This window comes from Megascapheus bottae, chromosome 1, assembly GCF_031878675.1.
Source record: "Megascapheus bottae isolate mThoBot1 chromosome 1, mThoBot2.hap1, whole genome shotgun sequence".
NCBI classification, from domain to species: domain Eukaryota; kingdom Metazoa; phylum Chordata; class Mammalia; order Rodentia; family Geomyidae; genus Megascapheus; species Megascapheus bottae.
In genome coordinates, this window is record NC_143509.1 from 32,525,001 (window position 1) to 32,539,410 (window position 14,410).

Genomic DNA, 14,410 nt, shown 5'->3' on the forward strand with positions numbered 1-14,410 from the left:
ATCTATTCTTGTATATATATATATATTTCTTTATGTATAATAGCTATTATATATGTATCTCAAGTATCTAATTTGTATATATTCTTATATATTAATATATTATTAAATAAAAATATATTTTTTAGAATTTAATGTCTAGAAAAAAATATACAGGTAGTTGAAAAAAACCTAAGATACCAAGCTAGTGTGCTTCTAGGTTTTTTGTTTTGCTTTTATGACTATCTTTATTATTCTTTAAGTCATTGTAGAAAGGGTTTGAATTCAACATATCAATTTTATAATGTAACTTGATTCGTGTCACCCTTTCCATTGTTCTCTTAGAGTTTTCCCAACAAAGAGCTTCTCTCCCCCCCCCCCCCTGCATCTGGGGCTTGAACTCAGGGCCTGAGTACTCTCCAAGGCTAGAGCTCTAACACTTGAGCCACAATACCACTTCCACCTTTTTTCTATGTATGTGGTATGGAGGAATCGAACCTCAGGTCTTTGTGCATGTAAGCAAGCACTCTACCACTGGACCGAACTCCAAGCCCCCAAAAGCCAAAAACCTGAATATAAATATAAATATAAAAGAACATAAAAAACACGTAAATAGCTGGTTGTTTTTCCAAATCTTTTTTTTTTTTTTTTTTTTTTTTTTAATGGTGCTTGAACTCTGGGCCTGGGTGTTGTCCCTGAACTCTTCAACTCAAGGCTGCTACCCTACCCCTTGAGCCATACCATACTGCACCACTTCCACCACTTCCGCACCACTTCTGGTTTTCTGGTGATTGACTGGAGATAAGAGTCTCTCGGACTTCAATGCTCAGGATGGCTTTGAACCGAGATCCTCATATCTCAGCCTCCTGAATAGGTATGATTACAGGCATGAGCTACCACACCTGGCTTGAAATCTTTATTTTTCAGGTTTGTGGTTTTGTTTTTTTTTTGGTTGTGGGTCTTGAACTCTGGGCCTGGGTGCTGTCCCTGAGCTCTTCAGTTCAAGGCTACAGTCCTACCCCTTGAGCCACAGCACCACTTCCTTCACATCTTTTTAACTCTAAAAATAGTAGAAATTATTGACAATTAGATGTGCAGTAGCGTTACTGGCTGGGATTAGATAAGCGCAGAAGTCATTAGCACTTGGTTCTAATGAAGAAATTAGAAAAAATGTAGAATCTATGTGCTGGTCAGTGGTGGAGAGCAAACAGGCATTTGTAATTTACTACTTTGTGTTTATAAAAAGACCTCACATTTTCCTTCAGAGTTCTTCTGTGTATTGTCTTCTTTTAGCTTTATAAGTCCTATAGAACTTAGGTATTTACTACATGTTGCATGTGAGAGAAATTTCTGACAAGGCCAATTTTCACAAGGCTCTACAATTCTGGCCACAGAATACAGTTCAAGAAGAATGAGGCAGTGTAACAGTGCATACTCTAGATATGTACATTTTGAAAGAGTTGTTTGTTAGGAATATGCATAAACATTTTTGTCTCATTTCCTTCTGAAACTCAAAACAATTTGCTCAAGTAATACTTTGTTTTGCGTGATTATTATCTTTTTAAATATAAAGGTTATTCTTGTGATTCTTGGCTTTTATGAGGAGGTCTTTGACTCTTATGGGAGTCATGGAAACTGAACTTCTTTCAGGAAAAAGTACATGTTCATGCAAAATTCTATATACCATTTCAAGGAGTTGTGTATTATGCATGTGTGTTACCCAAGAACTCCTTTAAAAATGATACAGGGTTAAACTTTCATTGTCCTGCTTGAGCCTCCAGAAACTCGGATGACAGGTGTGTACAACCAGGCCTGACTCAGCATGTCTCATTTGAGACCTTTTCAGATGCACAGGAATGACAGAAAAATAGATTTAAGTCTAAATTTTAACTTGCTACTATCTTAAGGAAATTTATTTTGTTACTGGTTTCATAATAGTCTTTATACCTAAGCATTAAATCTGCTAACTTTGTAACTGATTAGTTTTACAGTTATTAGTAAGAATTTATACTGATGCATATTCATTCCCCTTGTCTCCGTGTTCAGGGTTCTTTTTGGGACTTTCTCACTTTGAATACTTACTGTGTACTATATAGTAGTACATTTCAAAAATATAAAAGTGATGCATATCATGATAGCAATTTTGTGAAGTGCATCACAAATTTGAGTAGCTTCATTTATAAACTATGAGTGTGTGTATATTTGTGTTTGTTTACATAGATTTGAATTTAGAATCAGTTGGTGTTTTTTAAAAAATCGACTGTATAATTTTAAACAGGAGAACCTTATGTACACTGCTGACCCAGAATCTTTTGAGGTAAATACAAAAGATATGGATAGTACGCTGAGTAGAGCATCTCGAGCCATCAAAAAGACTTCAAAAAAGGTGAGTCTTAGGGCAGTTATTTTATAATACTCTATATACTTTAGAGATACTTTTTGGTATTGTATGAAACTAATATTGCTATAAGCACTGCTATAAAATAGCGTATACGGTGTTAAAGCCATTGCTCAGTTCTAGGAACTGTCCACAGAGAAGATGGTTTAGTTCAGTGTCATCCTTATGGTTGAGGTTCTGGTAGCCAGCTATCCCTCTTGTTTCTGTTTCTGTGATGCTTGTGCACCGCAGGTCAGTAGAAACTCAGTGTTGGTACTTCACATCTAGATGTGTCACATTCATCTTGAAGAGCACCTCATCTTTTCAACAAAGGACATGTAGGGGAGGGAGGAGATCTGATCCATTCCTGGCCTTGCAAGTAGTTTTCCATCTTCCTTCCTTCCTTACCTCATTGCACTTGCTGAGGACTATGTAAGTATGGTTTTTAAAAGGAGCAGTAGAATTGTAGTGTTCAGGGAAATTTATAGCCATGTAGTTTGGGTAGATTTACAAGTTTTGTTTGATCTCCCTTTGAAGGCAAGGCCTTACACCATCTCTCTTTCCTCTATCATTTAACATATATAGTGTATGAACATGTTAAATGAAGATTAAGGAACTGCTTCACTTTCAGTAAAGAAATTCAGGTACTAGTCGGGCATTGTGACTCAAAGTGGTAAGCACTAGCCTTAAACCAAAGAGCTCAGGGACAGCACCTAGGCCCAGAGTTCAAGCCTTACCACTGACAAAAAGAAAAAGGAAAAAAAAAGAAATGGAGGTACTAGTACTTTGAGATGAATGATTTTACAACTATTCTCGACAAACTCAGACAAGAGTCTAGGGTGTAGACTGAGGATCTAAGTAGAGCTTCCTCATATGACCAAACCTTGTATTTTGAACATGGCAAAATTCAAAAGATAAAGAGAAAATGTTAAAAAGAATCCAGGGTTCTTGTCTCCCAGGCTAGCTTTTTTCCTTTTTTTTCTTACCAGTGTACTTCAATGCCATCTAAATGAACAATACAATATTTTATAGCATCCTATGTTTTCTTTTCTTTCTTTTCTTTTCTTTTTTTTTTTTTTTTTGGTCAGTGATGGAGCTTGAACTCTGGGACTGGGACTGGGTGCTGTCCCCTTTAGCCACAGTCCCATTTCCCATTTTCTACCGATTAATTGGAGATAAGAGTTTCATGTTCTTTAGTGCCTGGGCTGGCTTTGAACCTCAACCTTCAGATCTCAGCCTCCTGAGTAGCTAAGATTACAGATATGAGCCACTGCATCTGGCCAGCATCCTATATTTTCTTACTGCTTAGGTCATGGGGAATCTGCACACTTTCCTTGTAGAAAATAGTGTCTCATGGATTGTGTTGAATTTGTCTTAACTAATTATAACTCATTTTAACTGTAGGTCACAAGAGCATTCTCTTTTTCCAAAACTCCAAGAAGAGCTCTACGATTGGCTCTCATGCCAGCCCACAGTTCGTCAGAGGGAAGAAGTTCTCCCAGCACTGATAAGCACACTTTGAGTCGTCTGTCTAGCACATCGTCATTAGCAGTAAGTTTTTTAATGCACTACACTTACACATGTTTATAAACTGGGTAGAGAATTTTAACTATTTTGAAAGGAGAAATTAGTGTCTCCCATGCTTTTTTAAGTGTATCAGGTCTTTTAATTTTATTTAAGGCAACTAAAAAATTAACTGGAGATATATTAATATGTAGTTCATTCAATATGGGCTTTTACTGTGGCTAATATATGTTCTACCAACCTGAAGAAAAGAAATCTTCCAATCTGGATCACTTTACTAATGTCCATCCATGGTTCTGTTTATATGTGGGTTTCAGTAACAGACTGAGATTTATTCCTTTTACTGTTTCTTTGATGAATGGATGATGACCTTTGAAACTGAATTTTAGCGGATTCTATGGGTTCTGAATTCATGCATATGTTTGAAACATTTCCTTTGTAATCCAAATTCACAAGTTCACAATTACAATTAGACAAAAGCATTTCTGACATATATTATTGCCATTGAGTATAGGCATGTATATCTGTTTTTGTTAAATTTTTATTAACCTCATAGGTTAAGGAAATCAAACAGCTATCACTTCTTAGCTATGTTCCCTTCATCATGCTGCTTCTCCTACTTTACTTTCACCAATGAGATAAGTTAATTACTTAAGTGCTTAGCGTGTGTGGAAACTTCAGTGTATGGTAGCCTTTTATATATTAGCATATAATATTCAGTAAATATTTTTTCAAAAGCTAGTTATAGAAGTGGTGCTGTAGCTCAGTGTGGTAGAGCACTAGCATTGAGCTGAAGAGTTTTGGGACAGCTCCCAGGCCCAGAGTTCAAGCCCCACGACCGAATTAAAAAAAAAAAAAAATGAGTATGCTTGACAAACTTTTAAAAATCAAGGTAAACCAATGGGAAAGCAGTTGTACTTGTAGAAACATATACAAAGTAACTTAATCCATTAAATTGGCTTATCAAAATGCAGGTGAACATCCATTTGTTAAATTATAGGCTTTGTCAGGAACAAAGTGTCTCAGTGTCTGTCTCTCTGGCTCTCTTATAACTATTATGAATATTGTCTTCAGATAAAGGTATTTTATAGAAAATTTTTAGAAAATGAATTATTTGTATTTGTTTCCCTCCGCTCCCTCCTAGCCCCCACAGTCCTGGAGCTTAAACTCAGGCCCTAAACACTGTCCTTGGGCTTTCCTCAAGGTTAGTGCTCTACTATTTGAGCCACAGCACCACTTCCAGCTTTTTCTATGTATGTGGTACCAAAGAATCAAACCTGGATCTTCTTGCATGCCTAGGCAAGCACTATACCACTAGGCCAAACTCCTAGTCCCTTATTTGTAGTTTTGTATCTGTTTTATGTAGACTAAATGCATAAAACATAAAATATCTTTTAAGACAATCATGTCTTCTCAGTTGCTTGTTTCTGTTCTGACATTCTGTTTGCACAAGCTGTGTAATTGATATGCTAAGTGTGCTTATGTTCAGTGTTGAGCCTCCTGGTATTCAGTATTTGCGGTTTCCATGTATACATCATTCTGCCTCTTGAGCTAGTTTTTTCAAAGTTACTAGAAGGAAATATTTTTTTTCAAATTAAAAAAAGTTCTTTCAAAGTCATCTTTGACATTTGTGAAGAATAAGGAGACGTGCCAAACAATAACAGAAGTAAGCCTTGTGAAGTTTATTGGGAGTTTATTAGTATTTGATATGTGTATAAGTAAATATATTTTTGCAAGGAAGTTTACTCTTAAGTCCAGAAAAGTAAATTCCATTAGAAATCATTTTATTTAAGAAAATTAGAGAAATTCTTATGTAAATTTGCATTCTAAGTTAGATTTTTAATTTTGAACTTACAGCATATGTAAGCTTTGTACCTATGTAAATATGATTATCTTATCACTTGGTTGATCTTACTTTACTAACCCATCTCTTTGATCATTTCATTTTACTGCCTTGATGAGAATTTACAGCGAGCTGCCTTGTTGGCAATAAGTGTGGTCATGTAGCCGAGGCTATAATTCATTTTTGCTATATTCTTAGGTTTTTAAATTCATGGGTTTTTTGTTTTGTTTTCTTTGTTTTGTTTTGCCAGTTCTGGGGCTTGAAGTCAGGGCCTGGGCCACTGTCCTTGGATACCTTTTGTTCAAGGCCAGCTCTCTGCCACTTGAGCCATAGCACCACTTTCGGCCTTTTCTGTGTATCTGGAACTGGGAATCGAATCCAGGGCTTCATGCATGCTAGGCGAGCACTCTACCACTAGGCTATGCTCCTGGCCCAAATTCATCTTTCTTTATATGTTTAAAACTTGTGTTGTTTTAACCAACTTCTAAAACAATAATCGATAGGTCAGCTATATAATAATTATTGTTTTCTAAAAGGGCTCCTGCTTTATTAATGGAACAAAATTATACTTAATATGCAAACACATAAATATAAGTTGCATATATGAATACAAACCCTGCTTAGAAGCTAATTTCTTAATTTTAGAAAATTATCTCCAATGAAGTGGTTTTTCTCATTTTATTTTATAAATTAAAAAGAGAGCTGGATCCTGACGGCTCACACCTGTAATCCTAGCTACTCAAGAGTCTGACGACTGAGGATGGTGTTTGAAGCAAAGCTGGGCTTGGAAAGTCTGAGACTCTTTGCTGGAAGTGGAGCTGTGGTACAAGTAGTAGAGCAATAGCTTTGAGCAAAAGAAGCTCAAGGATCACGATGCCCACCAGCACAGAAGAAGAAGAGGAGGAGGAAAAGGAATCATTGTTATTTTTTTTAGCGGGAGTAGGGAACGGTCAGCCATGAGGCTTGTACTCTGGGCCTGGGCACTGTCCTTGAACTCTTCAGCTCAAGGCTAGAGCTCTACCATTTGAGCCACAGCACCACTTCCAGTTTTCTGGTGGTTAAGTGAAGATAAGAGCTTGGGCTGGCTTTGAACCGCGATCCTCACGTGAACCACAGGTGCCTGGCTATTTATCTTTAAAAACAAAAACTTTGTCTTTATCTTATTTGTCTTTCTCACTCAACAAATTTTCTTATTGAAGAAAGTTAGGCCATTACTGTTATCAGTAGGGTGTTTCTTCCTGTGCTGTATGGTTTTTTTGTTTGTTTTTAAAGAAAATTTTAATAATAAAATACTTGTTTTGTCTTTACAGGGCGTTCCATCTCCCTCCCTTGTCAGCCTTCCTTCCTTCTTTGAAAGAAGAAGTCATACTTTAAGTAGATCTACAACTCATCTGATATGAAGCTTTAGATAAATTATAGAAATATATGAAGACTTTATACTCTAGTAAGAAACTGACTTAAATGGTACTTGTAATTAGCACTTGGTGAAAGCTGGAAAGAAGATAAGTAACACTAAACTATGTTATTTGATTTTCTTGAAAGATTTTTCAAATTAATTCATGTAAAAATATGTTGATTTTGATGTAATTTATCTTTTTGCTCACATTCTCATCTGAAGACCAGTAATTTATTATTCATTACGTCAGTAGCTTTGTAACCCCTGATAGTAAAATTTATCTAGTATAAATTTTACTGGAAGGTGTCAGATACTACTGTGATTGTTTGTATAGTATCCGAGAATGTTTATGGAAGTACATATTTGTGTATCTCAATTTGTGCAGAGATTAAGTGATATTATACTTACTAGATAAAAACCTGCAGAGATTCTTGATTAAATAATGAGGCCTTCATTCAATACACTGTTTGATGTATTTAACTGCTCTTTTTCAGTTTGTCTCAGACGTTTTCAAGATCCAGCATGTGGGTTTTAAAATCTGCTTTTATTAACAAGTATAACATTTAAATAAGATTGCTTGAACATATTTTTGAAAATTGAGATAAGGAAAGAAAAGTTATAAAACTGTATATTTTGCAAAAGCAAGACATTGATATAAACTTACATTTAAGTATATTTTGGGAGATTTTAGCCACTAACAAATCTTGATTTGGTTTGATACAATATTGGAATTTATTTCAAAGGATAAGATCATGGAAAATTGTGATAAAGATTGCTTATCTGTTTATGAAATAGTTCCACATTTGCCATTAGCTTTATGATCTGCTGTGAAGTACATAGATATGTGTGTGTGTGTGTGTGTGTGTGTGTGTGTGGTAACATTTTATTGTGGTCTTATCATTAAATGTAATATTAGAAATTTACTGTTGTATTTTCCAAAGCCTAATGTTACCATTTCCAATTGTATTTTTGTAGTCAACAATACAAAATAATCAAGCTCCTGGGAATACATGTGTTTTTTTATTTCCTCTAGGATATTGCAAATATTTCCTTGTGGGGTATTTTTCAGTTATCTCCATTAATAGTTTAAGGTGACTATAGCTTCTTTTTTATATAATATGTATACGCTACTTCAGATATTAGTAAATGATTTTTTGGTGTATTTTAAAGAGTTACATTAGCTAAAACCTTGTAAATAAACTTTCAAACCCAATAATGTTTTGTCCCATGTCTTTTTTTCCTTCAGGTGAATTCTCATAGACCTGTGAATGCCTTGTTAACCTTTCTGCTTATTTATTCCTTTATTAAATCTTCAGAACATTTTGTGTACTGGGCTTTCTGATTGGGAGTAGTTTTTGTAAAATGTAATTGTATTGTTATTAGGTGTAACATTTTATAAGTCATAGTAACATGTAGTTTTTGGGCAGTGTTACCCCTCCTCAGTCTCTCCCTCCTGTCCTTGCCCACAAGTTGCATTTTTCAGGCAGTTCCTACTGAATACCATGCCTGCATCTGTTCACTCTTAACTCCCTCCGTTCTGGGCCCCTCTAAAAAGAAGAAAAGGGGCCAGGAGTTTAGCCTAGTGGTAGAGTGCTTGCCTAGCATGCATGAAGACCCAGGTTCGATTCCTCAGTACCACATACATAGAAAAAAGCCAGGAGTGGTGCTGAGGCTCAAGTGATGGAGCTCTGGCCTTGAGGGTGCCCAGGGATGGTGCCCAGGCCCTGATCTCAAGCACAGGACTGGCAAACAATAAAAAAATAAAAAGAAAAGGAAAAACAAGTACTGCAACTACCAATACCCAAGCCTGTGTTTGCATATCCTGCAACTGATTTTGATAGAGTATTTTAAGTATTCAGAGGAGTTCCAGCTTTGGTTTCCTTCCCTAATGGTAGGGTATCTCTGTGTGGATGCCTGCAGTCCTATATGAGTTATATCCAGAAGTATTTTAAATCTAGCTTCTAGTCCTGGAGCTTGAACTCAGGGCCCACGCTCTGTACCTGAGCTTAATTGCTCAAAGCTAATGCTCTTACTATTTGAGCCACAGCTCCACTTTTCATCCTCTTGATAATTAATCAGAGATAGCAGTCTCATGGACATTTCTGCCTGGACTGGCTTCAAACTGATCCTCTGATCTCACTGTCCTGAATAGGATTACAGGAATGAGTGCCTTTCTCCCAGCTGGTACAGGAATTTGAAAATCTGGAATAGGAGTAGGTATTTTAGGTGAATTTTGTGTTTATGTGTATGTATGCATGCATTTTTCTGGCAAGAAAATGGAAAACATTTATCATTTGATTGAAAGTGGAAGCATAATTTCCCTCAAAGGATGGGCATTTTCAGAGGTATGAACTGAGATAAAGTAGGAAGCTAGAAAAACTGTTGTATACATACACTAGCAAAAAGAAATAGGAAATTACTTATTTTAAAGGATATGCTTCTAGTTTTCATTATTATCTACCTGTGCTAGGAATTTTCTTTGCATTTTACAGCCTCACTGTACTAGTGTATATATACATATAAAACTGTAGGACAGTTAGCAGTTGCAATTTATAACCACTTTATGCATTGTACAAATTTCTTTTTTTTTTTTTTTGCCAATCCTGGGGCAGGAACTCAGGGCTTGGGCACTGACTATCCTTGGGCTTTCTCAAGGCTAGTGTTCTACAATTGAGCCACACCACCACTTCTGGCTTTTTTTGTGTATGTGGTACGGAGGAATAGAACCCCAGGGCTTTGTGCGTGCTGGGCAAGCACTCTACCACTAGCCCATGTTCCCAGCCCCCACTGTATAATTTTCTATATACTCTAGACTAAAAGTATTCTAGACTATGTAAAATGTTACAAATCAGTATTTTGGAATAGAAATAGCCCTTATCTCTACTGTTACTTCACATTTTTATGGCTTTCTTTGACAGCCAGACAGGAGTCATCCAGATAGGCTAGTAAAGCCTTGTGGGCATTTTAAAGACCTTGAGAATCTCCATTCTCCCATCTCTATTCCCAGTGCCATGTTTTATTTCAGGCATATGTGATTCCTAGATTTACCTGGTCTCTTTTTAGTTCCATAAAAGCAGACTCTGAGGCAAAGTCTTCTGTTTAGGATTCTTGGGCTTATTCTTGCTGAGGAGAGACAGGCAGAAGGAAAGTTCATAGATTGTCTGGTGGAAGTTTCCATGTGGTGTGTGAAAAGGAGGAGCCTTGCTTTCAGCTTCCAGCTCCCATCCTGGCCAACAGCATGATTTGAGTTCCTGGTGATTCTAGGTTGTACTTGTGTGCAAGGCCTTACCAGTTCTGGAGTTCTGGAATTCCTCAAGTCAGGAAGTAGTAGGTAGTGCCTCCTTCAGCTCTGGCTTCAGTGAAGAAGAGACAGCCTTCATGGGTTAGGAGGAGCCCTTGGTTTTGTGCAACTGTCCATCCTTTATGACCTCTACTCATACATAGACGATCTCTATTCATCTGTGCATAGGTGGAATATTCATCTGGAGAATCTCCATAACTAAATAGTTAAGTTGTTTAAAATTATTCAGTAACTCCAGTAAAATTTTCCAGAATCCATGCTCATTAGCATAAAGACAGTATCAGGTCCTTTCCTGCCTCCTTGAGCTGTCATTTGCCACTTCCTCTTAATTTATTTTTCCTCTTACTGTTCAGCTTGCTTTCTTTTGTTTTTCTTTTGGCACTGGTAGTAGGGATTGAACATAAGACTTGTAAGCTGTCCTTTAGTTTTTTCACTTGGGGCTGGAGTTCTACACTTGAGTCCCAGCTCTACCTCCAACTTTTAGGCAATTGCAGAGAAGAGACCCAGGGACTTGACTGCCATGGCTGGCTTTCAACTTGGATCCTTGGATCTCAGCCCCCTGAGTAATCCCGCTAGGATTCCAAGCTTGAGCCACTGGCTCTTTACCTTGCCTCTGTCTATACGATGCCAGTTTTGCTGGCCTGTTCCTTGAGAAAGCCTTCCTCTCCTCTTTTTCTTTCTTTGGTTTTTCTCTTTTTAACCTGTCCAACAGTACTTGGTGCATTATCGTAGAATTTATTTCATTAAATTTTATCTGATTTATGTGTCAAAGGATTGTCACCTCCTAGTGTAGCACTTGACAGACAAAAGGAGCTCAGTAGCACTGAAATAGTTCTGGTACCTAAGACAAGATGTACATAGGGGAAAGTGGACCAGTGCTTCCACTAAGATAAACATTGAGCACATTTGGTGCAGGCTTCATTCTTGGGCGTTCGTCTGCCATGCTTCCATAAGGTGTGCTTTGGGATGAATGGAAATTTGGAGCATCAGAGGAAGGAATGCTAACAGGTGAGGAAAGGCTGCAACTCTGAGATACCAAATGGTTTGGTTATCACTAGGAAGAAGTGTGAAACTACAGCCTGCAGAGCGGTCTTTCAGTGAGATCTGGTCCCCGCTGCTAGTTGGGGCCACATGCTGGAGTTCCAGGGCACCACAGGAGTTTGCGTGGAAGTGGGCTCTTGCCAGTGTCATCTCTAGAATTTGAAAGGTGACATAAAGCGTTAATGTTACACCTCTCCAAGGACTGAGCCTTGTCAAGAGGTGTAGCTTTGCTCCAGCTGAATGCAAAGGCTGAATGCATTTGTAAAAGACTTCAGCTTTTTTTTTTTTTACTAAATTATTATTTTTGAAAGAATAACGCTATAATTATTTGGTTAAAAGACAATGAATATGTGTAACTATTTCTGGTTTCATTGTTTGTAGTGCCATGACTGACTCCTTAACTATAAGTAATACAAAATACTGCCATTTTTTTCTGATTGTCAACTTGAGACGTGTTTAATCTATTAAAGATTCTTTCCTGTTCCTCCTTCCAGTTGAAAACAATGGTTCTTTCCACTTGATTTTTACTCTAGTGAGGCAGCATTTCTTAACTGCTTGTGTTGGATAATATTAAATGGTTAGCTCTTATTATATGAGATGGACTACCCTTTATATACGTATATATTAATTTTATCCTCATCAGACCTATGGAATAGATATGGTCCCCATTATTCAGATGTGGAAACAGTGCTAGTGGTTACATGACCTGTATGAGGTTTCCTTACCAGATTGTAATGGCTTCATTGCTGGGGTTACTGATCTTGTTCTACTGTCTCCCGGAGCAGGCCACTAGAGCCCCTTCCTTTCCCTCCACTGCATCTGTACCCCCTGAGAGTTAAATCTTTATAATTTTATATTATTACCATAATATTCAGTTGTGTAACCATATTAAGTTCCAGGTTTGGTTTACAGGCTCATTCACTAGATGGAAATGAGAATATAACATTTGTGTTATAATTAATTGAATATGATCCAGTACAAAGACAGGTGATGTGTTAGGATTAGAAATGCAGTGTAGGAAAGGAAAGGGGGGAAAATAAAATGATTGGGAGGGGGTGAGGAGAGGGAAATGGGGACAAAACATGAGAAGGGGTATCTGTGCAAGAAGTAATGTACCTTCTATCTGGCAAATATAACCCCTCTATACATTACAATTCAAAAAAATTAAAGTGTAAAAAAAGAAAAAAAAAGGAAATACAGTGTTTCACCCCTGGCACCAATGTTCCTGAGTCCAGTTCCAAGAAGTTTTGCTTATCAGGTCTTTCAGTTCCTCAAAAACTGTCATATGGTTAGTTTGAATACTCTTTGGATGTGACTTTCTTATTTGTGCTTCCCACTGGCATTTCTTAGTTTCCTTTCCTTATCTCCCTTTCCCCTCCCTGCCCTTCCAATGTTGTTTAGTAGAGGTGTTTTAGTAATCTTTTAGGATTCAACTTGCCTTCTCTACCTCAGACCCTGATTTTGGAATCTTGGGTTTCTGCAGTTAATAAACAGAGACCTTCCCCCTTTTTCTTCCCTTTCCCACCCTTTCCTCCTTTCCTCCATTCAGTTCTTATCTCTTCCTTCTCCCCCCCCCCCACCCCTGCTTTTCTTCTTTCTGTGATTCTGAGTATCCATTTCCTTATTTGGTACTATCTTTCAGCTCTCACCTTTCTCTCATCACTTAGAAATGTGTTCAAACTTTATTATCAGATCTAACATTAACTAGGCTCTTCTAGCTGCTTAGTCAAACTTACAGCATAGTAATAATTGATGCTTCTATTAGGTCCTTAAGGCAATGCCAGACCATAGAACCTTCATAATCATCAGAACACAAATTATATTCAAGATTAATTTTAGTGCAAGTTGTGTTATGCTAGATCTGTTGGTATTTGTGATAAATGTGTTATCTTGGCATATTACAAAAAGACTTGAGTTTAGGAATTTGTGTGTGGAGAGGGAGCAGGTGCTGGAGCAGATTGGGCAGATGACTCCCCTGGGCTGGTATGAAAGCTGTGTATAGTGTAGGTGATGTGGTATTCTTCAGCTCCTTTACAGGAGACGGCTGTACTGTGCTTGTGGCCATTTCACTACTATAAACTAGTGGGCTGCCATGGCAAAGAGTTCAAGTGACTTTCCCTTTCAGCTCATCATTTTATGCCTGTTGACTTCCCTACCTCATTTGTGAGATTTTCTGTCCTGAGTTCCTTTTTCTAAGACCAGAATGCTTCCATTTGGGTTCAGTGATTACAGTGACCTTCTTTGTTACTTTCAGTCCTTTAAGAAAGCTCTAAACTTGGTCTGAAGTTATAAATCTCCCACTGGTTGGGCCTCAAGTACTGGTGTTGAAGGAGGAAGTGATCTGATGTCTTGTGAAACAAATCTCTCTCCTCACTTGCTGCGTCTTTGCTTTCTAGCTGCAGGTTCTGGGTTCCAGTGCTAGGGAAAGAAGTCAGGGACAAGGAGTACCTTATCTGATTTCCTTCCTTCCTTCCTTCCTTCCTTCCTTCCTTCCTTCCTTCCTTCCTTCCTTCCTTCCTTCTTTCTTTCTTTCTTTCTTTCTTTCTTTCTTTCTTTCTTTCTTTCTTTCTTTCTTTCCTTCCTTCCTTCCTTCCTTCCTTCCTTCCTTCCTTCCTTCCTTCCTTCCTTCCTTCCTTCCTTCTCTCTCTCTCTCTCTCTCTCTCTCTCTCTCTCTCTCTCTCTCTCTCTCTCTTTCTTTCTTTCTTTCTTTCTTTCTTTCTTTCTTTCTTTCTTTCGTTGGTTGTGGGACTTGAACCCAGTCTGGGAGCTGTCTCTGAGCTCTTCAGCTCAAGGCTAGTGCTCTACTACTTGAGCTACAGAACCATGTCCGGTTTTCTGGTTATAAGAGACTCATACCGCAGCTGGCTTTGAACCACAATCCTCAGATCTCAGCCTCCCGAGGAGCTAGGGTTGCAGTGTGAGCCACTGGTGCTGGCTGTCTGTGTTTTCTTC

At 37.8% G+C, this 14,410-nt stretch overlaps 1 protein-coding gene across 4 annotated transcripts in view; it reads left to right on the forward strand.

The window, feature by feature from the left end:
* Ect2 (epithelial cell transforming 2) overlaps positions 1 to 8,279 on the forward strand; it is a 62,552-nt gene extending 54,273 nt beyond the window's left edge. For all 4 annotated transcript variants that reach the window (XM_090342263.1, XM_090342234.1, XM_090342244.1 and 1 more), the window contains 3 exons: positions 2,255 to 2,362; positions 3,758 to 3,904; positions 7,031 to 8,279. In XM_090342263.1, the coding sequence (XP_090198389.1) occupies positions 2,255 to 2,362; positions 3,758 to 3,904; positions 7,031 to 7,120 (345 nt within the window). In that variant the 3' untranslated portion in view covers positions 7,121 to 8,279. The remainder of the gene's footprint in view (positions 1 to 2,254; positions 2,363 to 3,757; positions 3,905 to 7,030) is intronic.
* Positions 8,280 to 14,410: the final 6,131 nt, after the last annotated feature.